General features: G+C 36.9%; 3 protein-coding genes across 3 annotated transcripts; 2 read left to right on the top strand and 1 right to left on the bottom strand.

The window, feature by feature from the left end:
• The first annotated feature begins 151 nt into the window (after positions 1-151).
• Positions 152-4,605, top strand: LOC136231387 (uncharacterized). The gene is given in 8 exon segments (XM_066020741.1): positions 152-636; positions 735-794; positions 1,443-1,562; positions 1,634-1,731; positions 1,827-2,371; positions 2,465-2,571; positions 2,967-2,987; positions 3,549-4,605. Coding segments are annotated over 8 exon segments (2,436 nt in total). The 5' UTR covers positions 152-162; the 3' UTR covers positions 4,560-4,605.
• Positions 4,606-5,878: 1,273 nt separating this feature from the next.
• On the top strand, positions 5,879-6,898 carry LOC136229059 (uncharacterized). Its single transcript, XM_066017625.1, has 4 exons — positions 5,879-6,189; positions 6,260-6,429; positions 6,513-6,585; positions 6,666-6,898. Exons 1-4 carry the CDS (start codon positions 6,024-6,026, stop codon positions 6,818-6,820), a joined length of 564 nt encoding a protein of 187 aa, XP_065873697.1. The 5' UTR covers positions 5,879-6,023; the 3' UTR covers positions 6,821-6,898.
• Positions 6,899-6,916: 18 nt separating this feature from the next.
• On the bottom strand, positions 6,917-18,131 carry LOC136229060 (uncharacterized). The gene is made up of 6 exons (XM_066017627.1): positions 17,934-18,131; positions 17,823-17,851; positions 9,450-9,602; positions 8,704-8,754; positions 7,366-7,430; positions 6,917-7,265 (listed from the first exon to the last, which is right to left on the bottom strand). The coding sequence occupies exons 1-6, from the start codon at positions 18,011-18,013 to the stop codon at positions 7,161-7,163; spliced, it is 483 nt and encodes a 160-aa protein (XP_065873699.1). The 5' UTR covers positions 18,014-18,131; the 3' UTR covers positions 6,917-7,160.
• Positions 18,132-18,945: the final 814 nt, after the last annotated feature.

The following is an 18,945-nucleotide window of genomic DNA, read 5'->3' as shown; positions in this document are numbered from 1 at the left end:
GATATTGATCAACATGTAAAATATATTTTCATAAAATATTTCTTAAGATATCTCATGTAAATAGGAATTAAATTTTCACTTAGTAGGAAATTCAACCTCAAAAAAGAAAATATTATTTTAATGATTAGCGTGCGGGTTTAGAAAAATTAAATCTTGAATCGTATGGGTGCAAATTCGAATATAGGTGTAGGCGTGCTTGATGGATTTGAATTCTCAAACGTCCCTCCAATTCCAAGCAGGAGTACTCAACTCAAACCCCCACTTTTCTCCATTCTCTACATATTAATGGCGGACACGAAAAGACCAAAGAAGAGAAATGTTCAATCTAAGAAGGGCAAACTGATTCGCCCTCAAGTTCCTGACATTGAAGACATGTTTACCGATAACGAAACCCAAACAATCAGGGAAAAATTACTCGATTGGTACGACCACACTCAGAGAGAGCTACCTTGGAGAAGAAAGAAAACAAATCAAGAGGAAGAAGAATGTGAAGAAGAGAAAAGTAAGAGGGCATATGGGGTTTGGGTATCTGAAGTGATGCTGCAACAGACTAGAGTTCAGACTGTGATTGATTATTACAATCGCTGGATGTTGAAATGGCCTACTCTTCAGGATCTTTCCAAGGCTTCTCTTGAGGTACATTTAGTTAAAATTAAATCTTTAATGTGAATTGTTCAATGATGTTTTTAGGTTTTTCTGATGTATGGGTGTTGCTCCTTTTGTGTTTTGTGCAGGAGGTGAATGAGATGTGGGCAGGCTTAGGATATTATAGGCGGGCACGTTTTCTCTTAGAAGTAAGCAATTACTTGTGCTTTTCTAATTGATACATATCAATTTTGCCATAGTTCAGGAATTCTAGCTTCATTTTATTTTTATACAAGGAATTTTGTTACTAATTTTCATGCCTATATACATAGAAAAAGATAAAATTGAATCAAAATGAGCTAATTTCTTTTTATTAATGAGTCAAAATTGAAATTTGACCCTTATATAGCTATTGTTGTAAAGTATTTGCTTGATTTCTCACCGTGAAAGGATAATTTCACCTTAAACTTAAATAATTTGGAAGTGTAGTTTCAACTGGAAACTGCAATGTAAGTTTTGATTGTTTTTTATGTTAAAGTTTGGATCTTTACTTGATCCTCTATCCATTGTAACATTTCAGGTTATTTCTTGAGTGTAATAAAGTTTGTTCCTGCTTTTTAATTGTAAAAATATATATATATATCCAGTGACTCTGCCCTGTTTCATATATTGTTGAGTCTGCAGTTTATGTAAAAAAGAAGTCTACATTTTTTTAAGTGTTCTTAGAGATGGCTTGGTTGGCTTTTTGAAGTTCTTTACAAATCTCTGCTGGTCTCATTTTCTTTCTTGTTTTGAAGTTCAAATTTATATTTTAGCAATGATGATTAATTTCTACCTGACTTTGTTCTCATAATTAGGGAGCTAAAATGATTGTGGCTGGGGATTGTGGGTTTCCGAATACAGTGTCCTCCTTACGGAAGGTCCCGGGGATAGGAGATTATACGGCTGGTGCAATTGCCTCTATAGCATTCAAAGAAGTGAGTAGGCTTTGCATTTCATCATTATGATTTGTGTAAAGGGCAAAAAATTTCAAGCTTTGATATGTCAGGTGGTGCCTGTGGTTGATGGTAATGTTATAAGGGTACTTGCCAGATTGAAGGCTATTTCTGCAAATCCAAAAAAATCTGCAACTGTAAAAAACTTTTGGTCAGTTTTTTCTTCTCTTACTGTATGCTTAATATGGAACAACCAATTGTGTATGCTCCTCTGATACTTGTTTCATCTGAAATGTTGTATTTCAGGAAACTAGCGGCTCAACTAGTTGATCCGTGCCGTCCGGGGGATTTGAACCAGTCTCTGATGGAACTTGGTGCAACTGTTTGCAATCCCACCAATCCAGTTTGCTCGCTATGCCCAGTTTCCAGCCAATGTTGTGCAAGCTCAATTTCCAAGCTAAATGAGTCAGTTTTGGTTACAGATTATCCCACCAAGGTTGTGAAGGTGAAACAAAGACCTGAATTTTCAGCTGTTTGTGTTGTGGAGATACAAGAAAGCAAAAAACATTCGAATGAGGATGACCAATCTGACAGCAAATTTCTTCTTGTAAAAAGACCTGAAGGCGGCTTGCTCTCTGGTCTTTGGGAGTTCCCAACTGTCATGTTGGGTAAAGAAGCTGATTTAACTACAAGGAGAAAACAAACTGACCACTTTCTCAAAAAATCATTCAGAATTAATCCAAGGAGCACTTGTAGCGTAGTTATGAGAGAAAACATTGGAGAATTTGTTCATATCTTTTCCCACATCCGTCTCAAGGTTTATGTTGAGTTGCTGGTAATATCTCTTAAAGGTACCCTTCCTCTTCCAGGCAAATGTATCATTTTCTCAATAAGATGTCAATTATCTATCTTCGTCCCTTTACTTGTTCTGTCTTGGTGTGAAGGTGGGGCAAGTAAGTTGTTTAGTGATGAAGAAAAAGAAGCTACAAATTGGAAATATGTGGAGAAGAAGGCTCTTTCAACCTTAGGATTGACATCTGGAGTAAGAAAGGTAATTTCATATCAGAATTTAAAATGGCATGTTATTATTTGATGACTACTTAAAGATAGGATTTTGGAAAGGATACACTACTAATAATGCACTTCTCTCATGGGTAAATTATACTAATGGCCCTTCAATTTAGTCTTTACTTTCTTTATGATTCCTTACCTTTGCTCTTTTACTAGCATAAAAAGTCCCTTAACCGTTGTCCATTCCAATAGTGGGCAACCCTTTACTGTAAAGTTGATGAACATGGTATTTTAAGCAACTGTAGTTCTTGCATTTTTTGGTTTTGAAGTCGGTTAGGTATTGTTTGGTTGGAAAAGAAATTTGAAAATGGTAATTTGGAAGGTCGAAAACGATGGTTCTAAAGAACTTTAGTTTTTGGACTTTTTCATTTTGAGGTTATTATCTGTCATGTTTAGGTTGTTTACTTTTAATAAGGGACTTTTATGTTACTGCAAGGTAAAGTTCAGGGACTTTTATATCCGATTTTGAAGGTAAAAGGCCATAAAAAAAAAAGTAAACCCTAAGTTGAGTTGAGAGCCCATAGATGTAATTTACCCCTTCTCTCATCAAGAATTCAAATGTGCTCATGTTAGGAACGAAAGTAATGTTAAAATGGATTATCGTGTTATGTGATCTACATGATCCACATTTGTACTTTTTTTCCTATGCATTAGTTTATCTAGGTAAATTTTTAGAAAATTAATTTGTGTGGTTGAAATTGTCGACTGAATGCAGGTATACACTATGATAGAAAAGTTTAAACACAGCAAGAAGGTATCCACTGATTCTGCCCCAACAAGAAAAAGAAGCAGCTCCAAGAAGCAAACAAAATCAGATCTATCTTGATCATTTTGTTTTGCTTTTACTTATGAAAATAAAACAGTTGAGTTGAATCATTAAAATATATATATCTAATAGTCCAACATCTACCTACCTCAAGCACTACACAACTGTAGCATTTTTGAATCAACTGCCAGTCTCATTCAGAAAAAACCTCACCTTCCTTAGACTTTCTGTTTCTCTCATCTAAGTTATTATAAAACCCTGTAGGTCAGATCCTATTCCAAACACTCAACTTAGCCATGGATTCTGAAACAACTCATGATTTTCCACCCTTCTTCAAAGTTTACAAGGATGGTCGTGTCGAAAGGTACATGATCATGATCAACGACCATTTTCAAGCAGGTCTTGACTCAGAAACTGGAGTGCAATCCAAAGATGTTTCAATCTCCGATCAAACCGGTGTCAAAGCTCGTATCTTTATCCCAAAACTAGACCACCCAGATCAGAAACTGCCTCTTCTTGTCCACTACCATGGCGGAGGCTTCTGTGCCGGATCACCCTTTGACATTGTCACCAAAAAGTTCCTTTCTTGTATTGTGACTAAGGCCAATGTGATTGCTATTTCAATTGACTACAGGTTAGCCCCGGAGCATCCTTTGCCAATCGGGTATGACGATTCATGGAGCGGGCTCCAATGGATCGCTAGTCACTCAAATGGGCTAGGACCCGAACCTTGGCTCAATGAGCACGTGGATTTCGGGCGGGTTTTCTTAGCGGGCGAGAGTGCTGGGGCAAATATAGCCCACTTTGTTGCAGTTGAAGCTGGTGTTGTTGGATTGAGTGGTTTGAATATTATTGGCGTGCTTATGGTGCATCCATTCTTTGGAGGCAAAGAGGAGGATAAAATGTATAAGTACATGTGTCCGACCAGTTCGGGCCGTGATGATGACCCGAAACTGAACCCGGGAGTGGATCCGAATTTGAGGAAAATGGGGTGCAAGAAAGTTTTGGTATGCGTGGCTGAGAAAGACTGGCTAAGAGATAGAGGGGAATTGTATTATGAAACTTTGGGTAAGAGTGGATGGGATGGAAATTTAGAATTTTACGAGAGTAAAGGTGAAGAACATTGCTTTCACTTGTTCAAAACCAATAGTGAGAGTGATTTATTGATCAACAAATTTGTTGATTTTGTTGTTCAGGGTTGAATTATTATGATTTTATTGCTTGTAATGAAAATAACATTTTCTCCCTCTTCCAGATGTATGATCTGATGGTATTAATTACTAAAGTGCTATATTCAAATTCAAAGTAATTTTTGGAACAAAGTTCCTCAATAAGTATTTAATTTGTGGCAAGAGTTGCCTATAAATATTGCAAATTAGAGGAATGATGGAACATATAGGATTGTTAATGAGTCGGGTATCTTGAAAACTATTTGAGCTCGTAAATATATTTCATTAATTTTAATTACTATTTATATTTCATTAATTTTTAATTTAAAATAAAATAATTAATGCTTGTAGGTAAAGAAAGAAAATTAGTAATTAGTCAGGACTTTCACTCTCAATTACTCATAGCTTATAAGGCTCATAAAAAAGCATTTAATGACTACTTTTGAGATTTAAGTTTGTTAAAAAATTAGGAATTCAAACTTTAAAATACAAACCCTAAACAATAATTTGTTTCTCTTTTCTTAAGTTTTTTCACTGTAATTCATCATGCACAACGGTAGCAGCTACCGTTCATAAGCAACCATGCTGACAACACCGCTATCAGTAATTTCTCTCTGACCACTCTTGAAGCCATCCATGACAAGTAATTATTATTTTTCTATGACTTTTTTAAACTAAAACATGTTATTGGATATTTTGTTGTTGTTTATTATATTATTTATTCAGTGCATGTATGATAAATCTGATTAAATCATGATTGAAGTTTGATAAAAGTTCAGTCAAAGCTCGGTTTGAGATAGCTCACTCGAGACATTAACGAGTAAATACCGAGCTTACTTAGTTGACAATAAAGGGAATGTGATAATATTATTAATTTGTTATGATAAAAAAAGAGGTTATTTCTTTAATAAGTTATCATATCATTTAGAAGATTTCACTTGGCTTGTCAACAGAGTGGATTGGAGATAGAGCGAGCTGTTCCATCTTCATCCCTACCCCACTAAGATAAATAAGGGTAAATTTGTTTTTATCCGAATGAATAATAAAAATATATACACAATTTATTTTTTTATTTTTCTAAACTAAGACTAAATATATCCACCTTCAAAATAATACTTAATTAGACAATAATTATAATAAATTTATTATGAAAAAAAATCAATATATTTTCTATCACTCAATAAAATCTAAAAAAGATGATACGTACTAGATATTTACCGAAAGGCAATTTAAATAGATAAGTAAATAATAAGCTAAAGCTGATGTGGGCAGCAGGAAGTAGTGGACCTCCTCCTAGAATTATAAATTTAATGAATTGGCAGAAAAAATAAATAAATAAATCAGTGGCATATATTTCAGCAAGCGGTGTGTGGATCAGAAGATAGAGCTGCCTCTTTCTTCTCTACTTTGAGTTTATTTGTTTATCTTATGTAAACAAACTTCAAAGCAATTTTAAAAACATGAATCTTACCAATTGAAAAAGATCCAATTAATAACATGGCATTGGCAAGTAGAGGTGGAGCAATGGGACTTTCTAGCTTCCCTCCATATTTTACTAGGAATCACAGACCCTCCTCCACTTTCTCAAATTACCAACATATAGCAATATCAAGAACAACTATTACATGTTCTGCCTTGCAAGAATCATCTACTTCAACCACAGGTAATCTTTTAAGTTTCACTTCATTTCAGTTATGGAATTTGAATACTCTATGTATTTATGTATGTTTCAGCTGAAACAAAAGAGGTCAAAAAAGTTGAAGCAAAGCCCAAACCACCACCAAAAGCTCCTGTAAAACCACTTCCTCAGATGATGGAAGAAGATGTTATTCCTTCACTCAAAGCTATTCTTGAAGCTGACCCATATATTACTCAACTTCAACTCTCTTTCAAAGATAACAGAGTGAGCTTCTCTTCTATTTACTCTTTTTTTTTTTTCCAAACATATCTTATGGAATCACTCATTTTCAATTACAAAAATGACAGTTGGAAGGCTCCTTTATTAAAAAGGACAACCCCTACATTTTTTGGGCTTTCTTCCCCAATGGAAATGTAATAGGTAACATTACATACATTCTCTCAAATTCAGTATGAAAATAAAAACAACAGGACAGCTAACTCAATTGGAACTGTGAACAGGTCCAAAGGGTTTTTCTCTATCTTCCTATGGTTTAGAACCAAGCACAGTTGAACCTTTTCTCATTGATGAGAAGAAAATTACAGCTAGACACATCATCTTTTGGGTCGAAAAGCGTTTGGCTGCCCAAGGAATCATTCCGGTTTGGAAACAGTAAAACCCTTTGTAAAGTTTTATTTCATAATGAAACATTGTATCACATTTTTTATGACTGTTAATACTAATACTTTCATCACATCAAGCACGGCCGTAGTAAATTTCAACGGAATTGTTATATAACGATTTAGCAGTAATAATCTTTCACACTTACAACATACATGTATAAAATACATCACATAAGCAGAATATTCTTGGTCTGCGTACACTTGATTATAAAACCACATTGCTCTGGAAAAGCAATTAGGTTGTTTAACACCCAGCTTCTCGGCGCCAGCACTCCCAGCACAAGTCTTGAGATTTCAGATGCAAGATTCAACTTGTGTAGAGATGGAGGACTGTTAATTATCAGAATTGGAGTTCCTCATTTGACGGCGAAGTTCAGTTAAGAAGTCGATTTGTGAACCAGAAGATGGTCCACCAGTGTTTGCCAGAGGAGGCATAAACTGAAAAGCATTTCAGCAGTAGACGTGAATGGCTCAGAAAAAACGGATAAAAATGGAGAAGGAAATGATGCAGGAGGGGAAGACCGCAAGATGAACTAACCTGATGTGGAAGTCTAAGGTGCCCCCATGCTGATGCAGTGCTAGCAGAATACATCACAGGTCTTTCTGAATAATAAAATCCAGATATTAGTTGATTTCACAAACAGGATAATTACAAATAAGTTAGCCATGTATAACTGCAAATCTACTGTCATTCTTCATGTTGCTGAAAATAATCGTCAAAATAGCACATTCAATGGCAGGAAGGAAGCCAAGATGTGTAGCTTGGTTGAACAGACCATGAGATACAATCAATGAGCTGACATATGGCCTAAAAGTTACGGGTTATGACTTGGTTTGCATTCAAATATAGTTTACAATGGAAGGAAGAATGCAACAGAGATGAGAGGCCTCATAATACACCAAGGATTAAAATAAAACCACCGCGGCAATACCACAACAATATGTCAATCTGAAGTAGAGCAAATTTCTAACAAGTATATTGACCATCAGCTGATGATTTATTAATACAGGGTCCAATTGCATTAACTTGGAGTAGATAGAGAAAAAACAAGAAAAAAACAAGTACCAAGCAGCTTTCATTAAAACAAATGGACCAAACCACTCTCTTTAATTTAGAAGTATATGCAAATATTAGTTTAATTAGAACAATAACTTTTTCGTTCCTTTGCTGAAAGATTTAGTAGTCCACATATATGTACCATTATATATGAGCAACGCATTCAGAGATCAATGTACACCCCCAGCAGCCCAATGAAACCAGCAGCAAAACACAATGCCCTGTGTTGCATGAGAACTCCTGTTTCATAGCGTTTCCGCATTTTGTGTCTGTTTTGGAAACAGACATTCCCAGAAACTAGTACGACACTTTTCCGTAAATATTGAAAATAAGAAACACATTTCTGGTTTAGGAAACCGTTTCCAATTGCTAACACAATCCGATTCTAGCTAAATGAAACTTCTTCCTTCCTTAGCTAGAACTTCTTAATTGATGATAATTTATATTCCACAACTTCTAATTATTTCTGTTTTCTGCTCACTGATGTAATCACCTATTAGTATTAAGTATATATACCATGTTTTTTATTATTATACTTTTAATATTTATATGTCCCTATATTTTTAATTTTACACGTTTCCCCCACGTTTCCATTCCCTATATTTTTTAGAAATAACGTCCCGGTGTTCGTTTCTGTTTTTGTGTCCGTGTCTGTGTCCATGCAACATAAACAATGCTTATTTCTCTATATCTGTTTATTTGTTTCTATCACCAATGCTGCTACTTATGCACAAGGTAACAATGGAAGTGCTCATATATCATCAGAAACACAGCCATATAAGTGAAATAGAATAATGATTTTCCAAGTAGTTCACTCACCAGATAAATCTATGGATGTATCATCGTACTTGTGCATTGCCATTGCCCAACCTGCACTTGAAATAAATGAATATGGAGGTAAATGGTGACATAACATCATGCAAAAGACCGAACTGACCTAAGAAACTCAAGAAAAATATCCTATCTTATCAACTTTTCAATTCCTAAAGCAACTCAAGCAATATCCTTTCTCATCAAACGAGCCTCTGAACCATCACAGGATTGGATTTCTTGCTGCTTTTGGTATTACCTGTAGTCAAACTCTATAGTTCCCTTGATGCATAAAAACAATCAAAGGCTTCAAAAAAGTCCAACTACAAGACCATTTCATGACACAAGTGAGTTTCTAAGGAATCACGAATGAGGAATATTTCAATCCAAAAGATTTGGAAGGTCAAAGTTCATCAGTAACATTTTATATCAGTGGTAACTTGCTCTTCCATCCATCTAAAAACCAAATCACCACTGCACCACACAAATATTTCATAAACATACATTTTAAATCTTTAATTGCAGCTACAAAGTATCCACCCATTGTACCAAGAAGTTGAAGATTATTTTGTACTGTCAAATTGAATTGAGTTCAATCTGTCTCTTTGTGACCATGTCATTGTTATTGTTGTACAGATTGATACTACAAACAAATCGCCATATTTACCACATGTAGCAACAATTTAAAATATATGATTTGTTCAACAGCATAATTAAATAAGTAATCCTTTTAAGCAGCTATGGTATGGACTTACGATCATTCAAAAGTTGAGCAGCCTCACTGCGACAACAACCCTGTAGAGCTATTAAGCCTGGACGATACTTCTCACCGAGGAGATTGCTGCTCCCTACATCAACATGATCTGCAACAGGAATATTTCTTGAAGGAGCAAGCTGTTGATTCTTCTCTGCATCATTTTCATATAAACCGTTACTTCAATCATACCGGTCTGTCAAAACCTTACTTTGTTAAAAATCTAACAGGTAGACAAATGAAAAGAACTTTTCAATAGGTTCATGCAGCTGGCAACTTAACATAAAGAACTTCCCTGATAGAGGCCTAGGATGTAGTTATGGGAAGGGTATGCTTTTCTGGTTAGTTTAAGGGCTTGTTTAGAGAGAATCCTTCAATCTCTTTAGACTAATTTCTGGAAAATCCTTGCTTCTTTTCCATTAATTTTCATTTGAAAGCCATAGTAAATAGCATCTGGAAAGCTGTCTAATGCAGTTACTAAAAGACAGACATTTACATTGGTAACTTAACTGATGCCTAGTGCAGTTACTAAATGTTAGGTTATGAAGCCTTAGACAAGTTTCCTAGTTCTGGCTTGTTGGGAAAGTTTGTCAAACTTGGTCAACAAGTTTTCTTTCTAAGCAAGTTTGTCCCTCTATTTAAAGAAGTTAATGTTGGGTCCTGATGTGTAATTTGTAATCTCTTCTTCTTAGTAAAAAATCCTGGCTTGGCGGCGCCCCCAGACGTAGTCAATATTATTGACGAACTGGGTAAACATTCCCGTGTGTCTTTTATTATTTTCTGCTCTATTTTGTGTGTTTCTGCTATTATTTTTCGCAACAATTGGTATCAGAGCCAGATTGGCTATCGATTCGAAACACATACGATGGACGTAGGAAAATTGACAATCGAAAAGTTCGATGGATCGGATTATCTTTACGGTAAAGATTTGTGGCAACCTTTAAAGGATAAACCGAAGGAGATGAAAGACGAAGAATGGAATGTTTTAGACAGGAAGGCGATGAGCGTTGTGCGTTTATCTCTAGCACGGAATGTGGCGTTTCACACAGCAAAAGAGAAAACCACGAAAGGCATCCTAAAGGTTCTAGCAGACATGTTTGAGAAGCCATCAGCAGCGAACAAGGTTCATCTGATGCGGCGTCTGTTTAACCTAAAGATGACAGAGAGCACAGAAGTTGCTGCTCATCTAAATGACTTCAATCTCATAACAGCCCAGTTGACCTCAGTCGATATAAATTTTGATGATGAGGTAAGAGCCTTAATTTTGTTGTCTTCTCTACCTGAAAGCTGGAGCGGAACTGTTACTGCTGTAAGTGCTTCAGTGGGGAAGGAGAAATTAAAGTTTGATGAAGTCAGAGACCTGATCATGAGCGAGGAGATTCGCAGGAGGGAATCAGGAATAGCTTCAGGTTCAGCTTTAAGTACAGACAACAGAGGCAGATCAGAATCAAGAAACTCCAATCGAGGCCGAGGGAAGTCGAGAAACAAGAGCAAGTCAAGAAAAGACAAGAGCCAAATCGAGTGCTGGAACTGTAAGCAGTATGGTCATTACTCAACTCAGTGCAAAGCACCGAAAAAGGAAAAGAAGGGTGATAACTCATCCTACATAGCAGCAGAGGAGATCAGCGATGCACTAGTATTAAGTGTCAGTAGTCCACAGGAATCATGGGTTCTGGATTCTGGAGCATCCTTTCATGCATGCCCTGAGGCTGGAATTATGAATAATTACAGTGCAGGAAATTATGGACAAGTCTATCTTGCAGATGACGAGCCTATGAAGATCGTAGGTAAAGGAGATGTGCAAATCAGAACCCCGAGTGGATATAATTGGGAGCTGCGAGGCGTGAGACATATTCCTGGCTTGAAGCGGAATTTGATCTCTGGATGAAGAAGGCTATGACCTATCTTTTGGTCACAGAACATGGAAGATAACCAAAGGGGCTTTGGTGGTGACCAGAGGAAAGAAGGAAGGAACGTTGTATATGACTAACAATCGGGATTGTATTGCTCTTGCAGATGCAAACAGTGATGCAGGGTTGTGGCATTGCAGACTTGGCCACATGAGCGAAAAAGGAATGAAGTGCTTGGTGTCAAAGGCTAAACTACCAGGCTTGACAACAGTTGATGTTGGTCTATGCGAAGAATGTGTACTGGGAAAACAAAAAAGGGTTAGTTTTTCAAAGATTGGTAGAGAACCAAAGGCACAGAAACTAGAGTTGATACATAGTGATCTATGGGGACCAACGCCTGTCAAATCCCTTGGTGGCGCGTCATACTACATGACCTTCATTGATGACTCTACTAGAAAGGTATGGGTTTATTTTCTAAAACATAAATACGATGCTTTTGATGTTTTTAGAAAATGGAAAGCCCTGGTAGAAACCGAAACAGGTCTTAAAGTGAAGTGTTTGAGATCTGATAATGGTGGAGAGTATGAGCTCAATGAGTTTAAAAATTATTGCGCTCTAAATGGTATTCGCATGGAAAAGACTGTAAGAGGCACTCCACAACAGAATGGAGTTGCAGAACGTATGAACAGAACCCTGAATGAGCGCGCTAGATGTATGCAACTCAAATGTGGGTTACCAAAGATGTTTTGGGCAAATGCAGTCAACACTGCTGCCTTCCTGATTAACAGAGGACCATCAGCTCCTCTAGATAATCGTATACCAGAGGAGGTATGGAGTGGTAAAGAGGTAAACTTATCATTCCTTAAAGTTTTCGGTTGTGTTTCATATGTTCACATTGATGCTACTGCTAGAAGTAAACTTGATGCAAAATCTGTGAAATACACGTTTATTGGATATGGTGGTGATGACTTTGGTTATAGATTTTGGGATGAACAGAATCAGAAAATAGTCCGCAGTCGAGATGTCATATTTAATGAACAGATGTTGAACAAAGATAGGTTGGGTGCAGCAGATAGTGTTGGTACAAGTGCTAAGGACCCTCAAGTTGTTGAAGTGGATATCTCAAATTCAGGAGCAAGCAAAATTGCTCAGAATGATCCTGTAACTGTAGAGGCACAACCAAGCCAGCCAGTCGTTTATGTGAGGAGATCACAAAGGCAAACTCATGCACCGGAAAGGTACTCTCCCTCTCTACATTACCTTTTATTGACTGACAGTGGTGAGCCTGAATGTTATACAGAGGCTATACAAAGCGATCTTTCGAGCAAGTGGGAGCTTGCAATGGAAGATGAGATGAATTCTCTAATGTCCAATAACACTTGGGAACTAGTTGAGCTTCCCAAGGGTAAGAAGGCATTGCACAACAAATGGGTTTACAGAATCAAAGCAGAAGCAGATGGAAGCAAACGTTATAAGGCAAGACTGGTTGTGAAGGGGTTTCAGCAGAAGCAAGGAATTGATTATACTGATATATTTTCTCCAGTCGTGAAACTAACAACTATTAGACTAGCTTTGAGTATAGTTGCTGCAAAGAATTTATTGCTAGAGCAGATGGATGTGAAAACCGCCTTTCTTCATGGAGATCTTGAGGAAGATATATACATGAAGCAACCAGAGGGATATGTGTCTGAAAATAACAATGATCTTGTGTGCAAGCTAAAAAAGAGCTTGTATGGTTTGAAGCAAGCCCCGAGGCAGTGGTACTTGAAGTTTGATGGGTTCATGCATGACATTGATTTTGTCAGATGCAATGCAGACCATTGTTGCTATTTCAAGAAGACTGACAATGGCTTTATCATTTTGCTATTATATGTTGATGATATGTTGATAGCAGGTTCTTGTGCTGAAGAAATAAAAAATTTAAAGCAACAACTGTCTGACCAGTTTGCTATGAAGGATCTTGGAGAAGCTAAGCAGATCTTAGGCATGCGGATTAGTCGTGATAGGGTGGCAGGAAAGTTGTATCTTTCACAGGCCGAGTACATCGAAAAGGTCTTGAAGAGATTCAACATGCAAGGTGCAAAACCTGTAAGCAGTCCTATGGGTAGTCACTTCACACTATCCAAGAAGGACTCACCCAAAAATGATGCAGAGCGTGCCTATATGGTGAAAACCCCATATGCATCTGCAGTTGGTAGCATTATGTATACAATGGTGTGTACAAGACCAGACATTGCACATGCAGTGGGAGTTGTTAGCAGGTATATGAGCAATCCGGGTAAACAACATTGGGAAGCAGTGAAATGGATCCTCAGGTACTTGCGAGGTACCACAAAGAAGGCCTTGTGCTTTGAAGGTAACAAGATCATTTTGAATGGGTATGTTGATGCTGATCTTGCAGGTGATCGAGATCGGAGGAAGAGTACAACCGGGTATGTGTATACAGTAGGCGGTACTGCAATCTCTTGGGCATCCAAGCTGCAGAAGACTGTGGCTTTGTCCACAGAAGCAGAATACATAGCTGTGACAGAGGCTAGTAAAGAGATGGTATGGCTTCAGAATTTCTTGTCTGAGTTGGGAAAGGTGCAGAAGAACAATACACTCTTCAGTGACAGTCAAAGTGCTATTTTCTTAGCAAAGAATCAAGCCTTTCATTCAAGAACGAAGCATATTGAGCTGAAGTATCATTACATACGACATCTCCTAGATAAGAAGACTTTGCAACTATTGAAGATTCCAGACAGTGAAAATCCTGCAGATATGTTGACTAAGGTTGTAACCTTGGAGAAGTTGAAGCTATGCATGGCTTCAACTGGTCTTGGAACTTGAGAAGTTTTAGGAGTGGCGCCGCCGTTGTTGAAGAAAGATAAAGAGATGATTACTTGTCAGACTTCAAGTGGGAGATTGTTAGGTTATGAAGCCTTAGACAAGTTTCCTAGTTCTGGCTTGTTGGGAAAGTTTGTCAAACTTGGTCAACAAGTTTGCTTTCTAAGCAAGTTTGTCCCTCTATTTAAAGAAGTTAATGTTGGGTCCTGATGTGTAATTTGTAATCTCTTCTTCTTAGTAAAAAATCCTGGTTTGGCGGCGCCCCCAGACGTAGTCAATATTATTGACGAACTGGGTAAACATTCCCGTGTCTCTTTTATTATTTTCTGCTCTATTTTGTGTGTTTCTGCTATTATTTTTCGCAACACTAAAAGGATAAACATTTACTTTATGACACACTTAGGAGACTTGTAGATAGGATGGGACACATACTAATACCAAAACATAAGCACATACTTAAGACTAATAGTCATACACATAGGCATGACACTGCTGCATATTAAAAGTATCATGGGCTGCACACATACTGACACATAACATGACCCCCTTCCTAAAATTGGAGCTAGTCCACAAGCAACAAGGATAATGAGCCGAAAGGGCATGACCAATCCATGATCATTGCAAGCAGTCTTCGCAACAGTATCTGGTATGAGAAATTTTCCCTTCATTGTTTGTGCGTTGAGAGCCCACTAATCAATGCCGAACCTCCATGTATTTTCAGTCTTTTATACTATCAACACTTGTATGGGTTGCATGTTTTGAAAACTAGTGACAACAAGGGTACAATCCTCCGGTTCAGCCAGGACCAAACCAGAATTAGATTCTGGTTCTGTATCAAATTTAGAGTTTCCTTCATTGTGGCCAGATTTGACACATCCAGACCCTTGTTCCTGATTACATATGATATACTTGATGCAGCCATGTATCTCTTTGAGTTTGTCCAATGAATGCTTCAAACTATTATTGGAGAATACATGAGTCACCCATAACTTTCTGCCTTTGATACCAAGTTGTTATAGGCCTGTGATCTAGTTATGGGAAGGGTATGGTTTTCTAGTTAGTTTGATTTTCTAGTTAGTTTAAGGCTTGTTTAGAGAGAACCCTTCGATCTCTTTAGACTAACATTAGAAAACACCAACTTCTTTTTTATCAATTTTTATTCGAATAAATAGCAAATAGCATCTCGAACTGCTTCTCAATGCAGTTACCAAGAGGACAGGTTTTTACGATGGTAACTGCTTCCTAGTGCAGTTACTAAATGGATAAGCATTTACTTTAAGACACACTTAGGACACCTATACATAGGAAACATAGACACATATTAATACTGAAACGTAGGCACATAATTAGGATACTTAGACTAGGCAGGGCACTGCTGCATATTAAAAATATCATCAGCTGCTGCACACATACTGACACATAACATTCCCCCTATAGGATGAATAGCTGTTGACAAAATCTTACTATGCCTCTCAAAATATTAGAATGAATTGACCCATAGTAAGGATATTCACATCAAATACTTGTGAATCTCACAATTCCACTACCAACAGACTATTGATCTATACTAGGTTGTACCTCTCCCTGAATAATCCACCACTCTTTTTCTTCCTAGAGAAATCACCTGAAATATCTACCTTAGAAACAGTGATGAGACTCATCCAACCATGAATTCATGTAATGGTTGTTTCTTGAAGGATTTTGGAAGTGATGAATTGACCAACATTTTTCGGTAACGGCCAATGTTTGGGCAGTATCAGGAAAGAACTGCCAAAACAACTAATAGAATGTTAGAAATAGGATTTGACATCAATTCAGGAACTTGCAGTTGCGTCTCTGCCGTTTCCAGCCATCTGTTTTACTCTTTTTTATGTTTCCGATCTAAAAATTCCAAAAATCTCAAAGTTCTGAATTAATGCTTGGGTTCACTTAGTAACCATGTGATGCGAATATGATGACAAAAGGATTTTTTTAGTTGATGAATGTTATTATGGAAATGAATCTATTATTTGTGTTCAAGTTGCAATTTTAACATTAATGAGTCCTTTAACCTCAACTGGTCTTTTTGCAATGGGAAACCGGTGCACTATGCATCCCCGCTGAGTGAGGGTCCGGGGAGGGATCCCACCACAAGGGTGTACTGGGAGCAAGCCTTCCCCTACCAATTTATTTGCAATATTTACAATAAAATATCAACTCAGTATGCCTCCACTATCACAAAACAGCTATGACACTGACCATGAAGGCGGCAACAACCATCAATGCAATCCATGTCATGAATCATGATTTCTTCCAACTGAGAAAAATATTCACAACAAAAACTTCTCAATTATTAAAATTTTGTAACAATTCATTCACAATGCTTCAGTTAAAGTGAATATGGCGCTTACTAAGAGGATAAGGCACACAAGTGATCAAGTTATCTTCAAGAGACTGTATGGAGCCTGATTGCTTCCACTGTATTTGGTCATAAGTTTTTAATTCATAACTTTCAGGATACTAATGATGGACCAGGTCGTATGCCCTATTATGCTATTATTCATTTTGGATCACAGTCTCATGAGTTCCCCAAAAGGTATTGTTTTGATTTATAAAGCACAAACCTTTAGTCTCCTAATCTAATTGAGAATATATAAATATTGGCTGATCTTTTGGCATCAATCCCATAATGAAGTAGGCCATATTGCTCAATTTGGTCAATAACCTCACAGGTATGTCCTTTGTTAAAAGAGGCTCAAGGTTCCAAGAAATTAGCACTTGGCTTCATTCATGAAGCATTGCCTCTCAATCTAATGTGGTATTATCAAGAAGTTATGTGATGCCCAATGCACTCACAATGTTCGGACACAAATCTATTTTCTTCATTTCATTACAATTATATAAAATTGAACCGGCAGCGAGCAAGCCAGTCAGAAGGAGGTGGAAGAAGAAGGGGCTGATCCGTGTCATCTTGACAATATTTCTTTGGCTTTCCCCCCTCATCCAAATCCCAAAACCAGAAGCATGAGCGTTTTACAACATTAGTCTTCTAAAAGCATATTTACACATTTCATCAAGTTAATGAACGATGGCTGCGGTTGATTCTGTGGACACCTATCTAACAAGGAACCAAAAAATGCTAGTTCTAACCACATTCTAGATCTAGTTGGATCTCAACTCTAAGGTCTCCATTCTACTGAATAGGAGTTAGTTTTACCTGAGGAACTCCAACGATACAGATCATAAAATTACAACTAAAATGTTAGAACAGTATTATAATCACCCATTCGACCCTACTGGTTCTAATGTGGAAAATTGGCATATCCCATCAGTTAGAGGATTTTTTTTTCACAGGCTGCGACCATAAAAATCCTACAAACCACAAGTTGAGACAGCTGAAGTTTCATACAAGACAAATGAGAAGCCATTTTCTTAACTGAAAACAGAGAAGAAAAAAAAACACAAAACCTAACAAACTGAAAAAGAGAAGCCATTAAATAATTATACAAACAAAGAGACAGAGTTGTATGCATCTCAATTTGAATTGAACCAAGCACAATGAAGAAGGAAATTTGCAGATTCATTCATGCTAATTTAATTGCAAAATATTATACAAACTAGTAATATTAAAAATGAATTTCAACCATATTTCTGGCTAAGCCCTAACTTAAACAACCTCAACAAATAAAATAAAAATCTAATAAAAATAAAAAACTGACCTGATTTGCGTCTATTAAGAGGACGGTTCCTGCAAATATGGAGAGAAAGACATTATAGTTAAAATTTCGATTTATGTATGAGAAGGAAAGATAAAGATGAAAGGGGGGTGCCTTTGATTGGGAGGAGCATAGCGCTTAACGACAGTGGAGGAATCAGGCTGAGCAGGCACCGGTGTAGGGTTTTCCAGCATCTTTCTCCAGGTGAGCGAGAAAGAACCCTTCTTTGAACCGGTCAATCGGAGTATACCGCTACACCTCGACTCTGGCTTCGATCCGCAAGGTCGCGGCCTCCACGCTCCTACGCCGTCTCCTTTCAAATAAATCTTTCCCACAATTTTGAAATTGTATTTTCGTCCTTTTTACTTCCTCTATTTGCATTGCAGTCCTTTCTCTCTCAAATCCTTTTCCGACAAGCTCTCATACACGACATCGTTTCCATTATAGTAATGATTTGCAATTCATCAAATAAGGTGGTGTTAATTAATTTTTTTAAAAAAATAAATTAATAAATTGAATGTTAACTTGTTTAAAATTAATAAATTAAATATTTCTGAACCTTGTCAAAAAAAAAAATCACTTAGGTAGAAAGATTAAAGTTTTGGGAATTAAGACGGTCGGAAATATCTATTCAAAGCTTTATATGATAAAAATAATAATTGAATATCAGTTGTCAATTTCGTACACTTTTTAACAAAATAGTGTTTTTAGAGGATAAATAAAACTTTTCTCAATATGGTTAAATCTATGCAAAAATGTCTTGCTTACAACCACTTATATGTCGTTAACCTAATGCCCTTCAAATCTGTCACATCCATTTCATATGAGTTATGGACAGGTTGCAAACCCGATTTAAGTCACGTTAAACCATAAGCTTGCAAAGTTTTCTATCACAATACCTTGAGCAAGTTTGGGGAACTAGGCTTGAGAGATCTAAAGAGTATGTTTATAAGATACATAGATGTATTGAAAGGATATGTCTCAGTGGGATAAAAATGATGAAGGGCGAGTGACAGAATATGAATCACGAGATAGTGCCTTCTTAGAGAACGAGTTCCATAAGTTAGGCGAAATTGTCCATGATCTCACATTATTCGAGGAAATAGATTCACACTAATCTTTTCAT

This window comes from Euphorbia lathyris, chromosome 5 (assembly GCF_963576675.1).
Source record: "Euphorbia lathyris chromosome 5, ddEupLath1.1, whole genome shotgun sequence".
Taxonomy (NCBI): domain Eukaryota; kingdom Viridiplantae; phylum Streptophyta; class Magnoliopsida; order Malpighiales; family Euphorbiaceae; genus Euphorbia; species Euphorbia lathyris.
Note: the sequence above shows the minus strand (reverse complement) of the source record. Positions and strands in the feature narration are given on the sequence as shown.

Coding starts and splice junctions, on each gene's coding strand:
- LOC136229060 (XM_066017627.1), bottom strand. CDS start 18,013: ATGCTGGAAAACCCTACACCGGTGCCTGCTCAGCCTGATTCCTCCACT. Junction 17,852..17,933: donor TATGCTCCTCCCAATCAAAG/GCACCCCCCTTT, acceptor CCATATTTGCAG/GAACCGTCCTCTTAATAGAC. Junction 8,755..9,449: donor TGCTCAACTTTTGAATGATC/GTAAGTCCATAC, acceptor TTTCAAGTGCAG/GTTGGGCAATGGCAATGCAC.
- LOC136229059 (XM_066017625.1), top strand. CDS start 6,024: ATGGCATTGGCAAGTAGAGGTGGAGCAATGGGACTTTCTAGCTTCCCT. Junction 6,190..6,259: donor ATCATCTACTTCAACCACAG/GTAATCTTTTAA, acceptor TGTATGTTTCAG/CTGAAACAAAAGAGGTCAAA. Junction 6,586..6,665: donor CCCCAATGGAAATGTAATAG/GTAACATTACAT, acceptor AACTGTGAACAG/GTCCAAAGGGTTTTTCTCTA.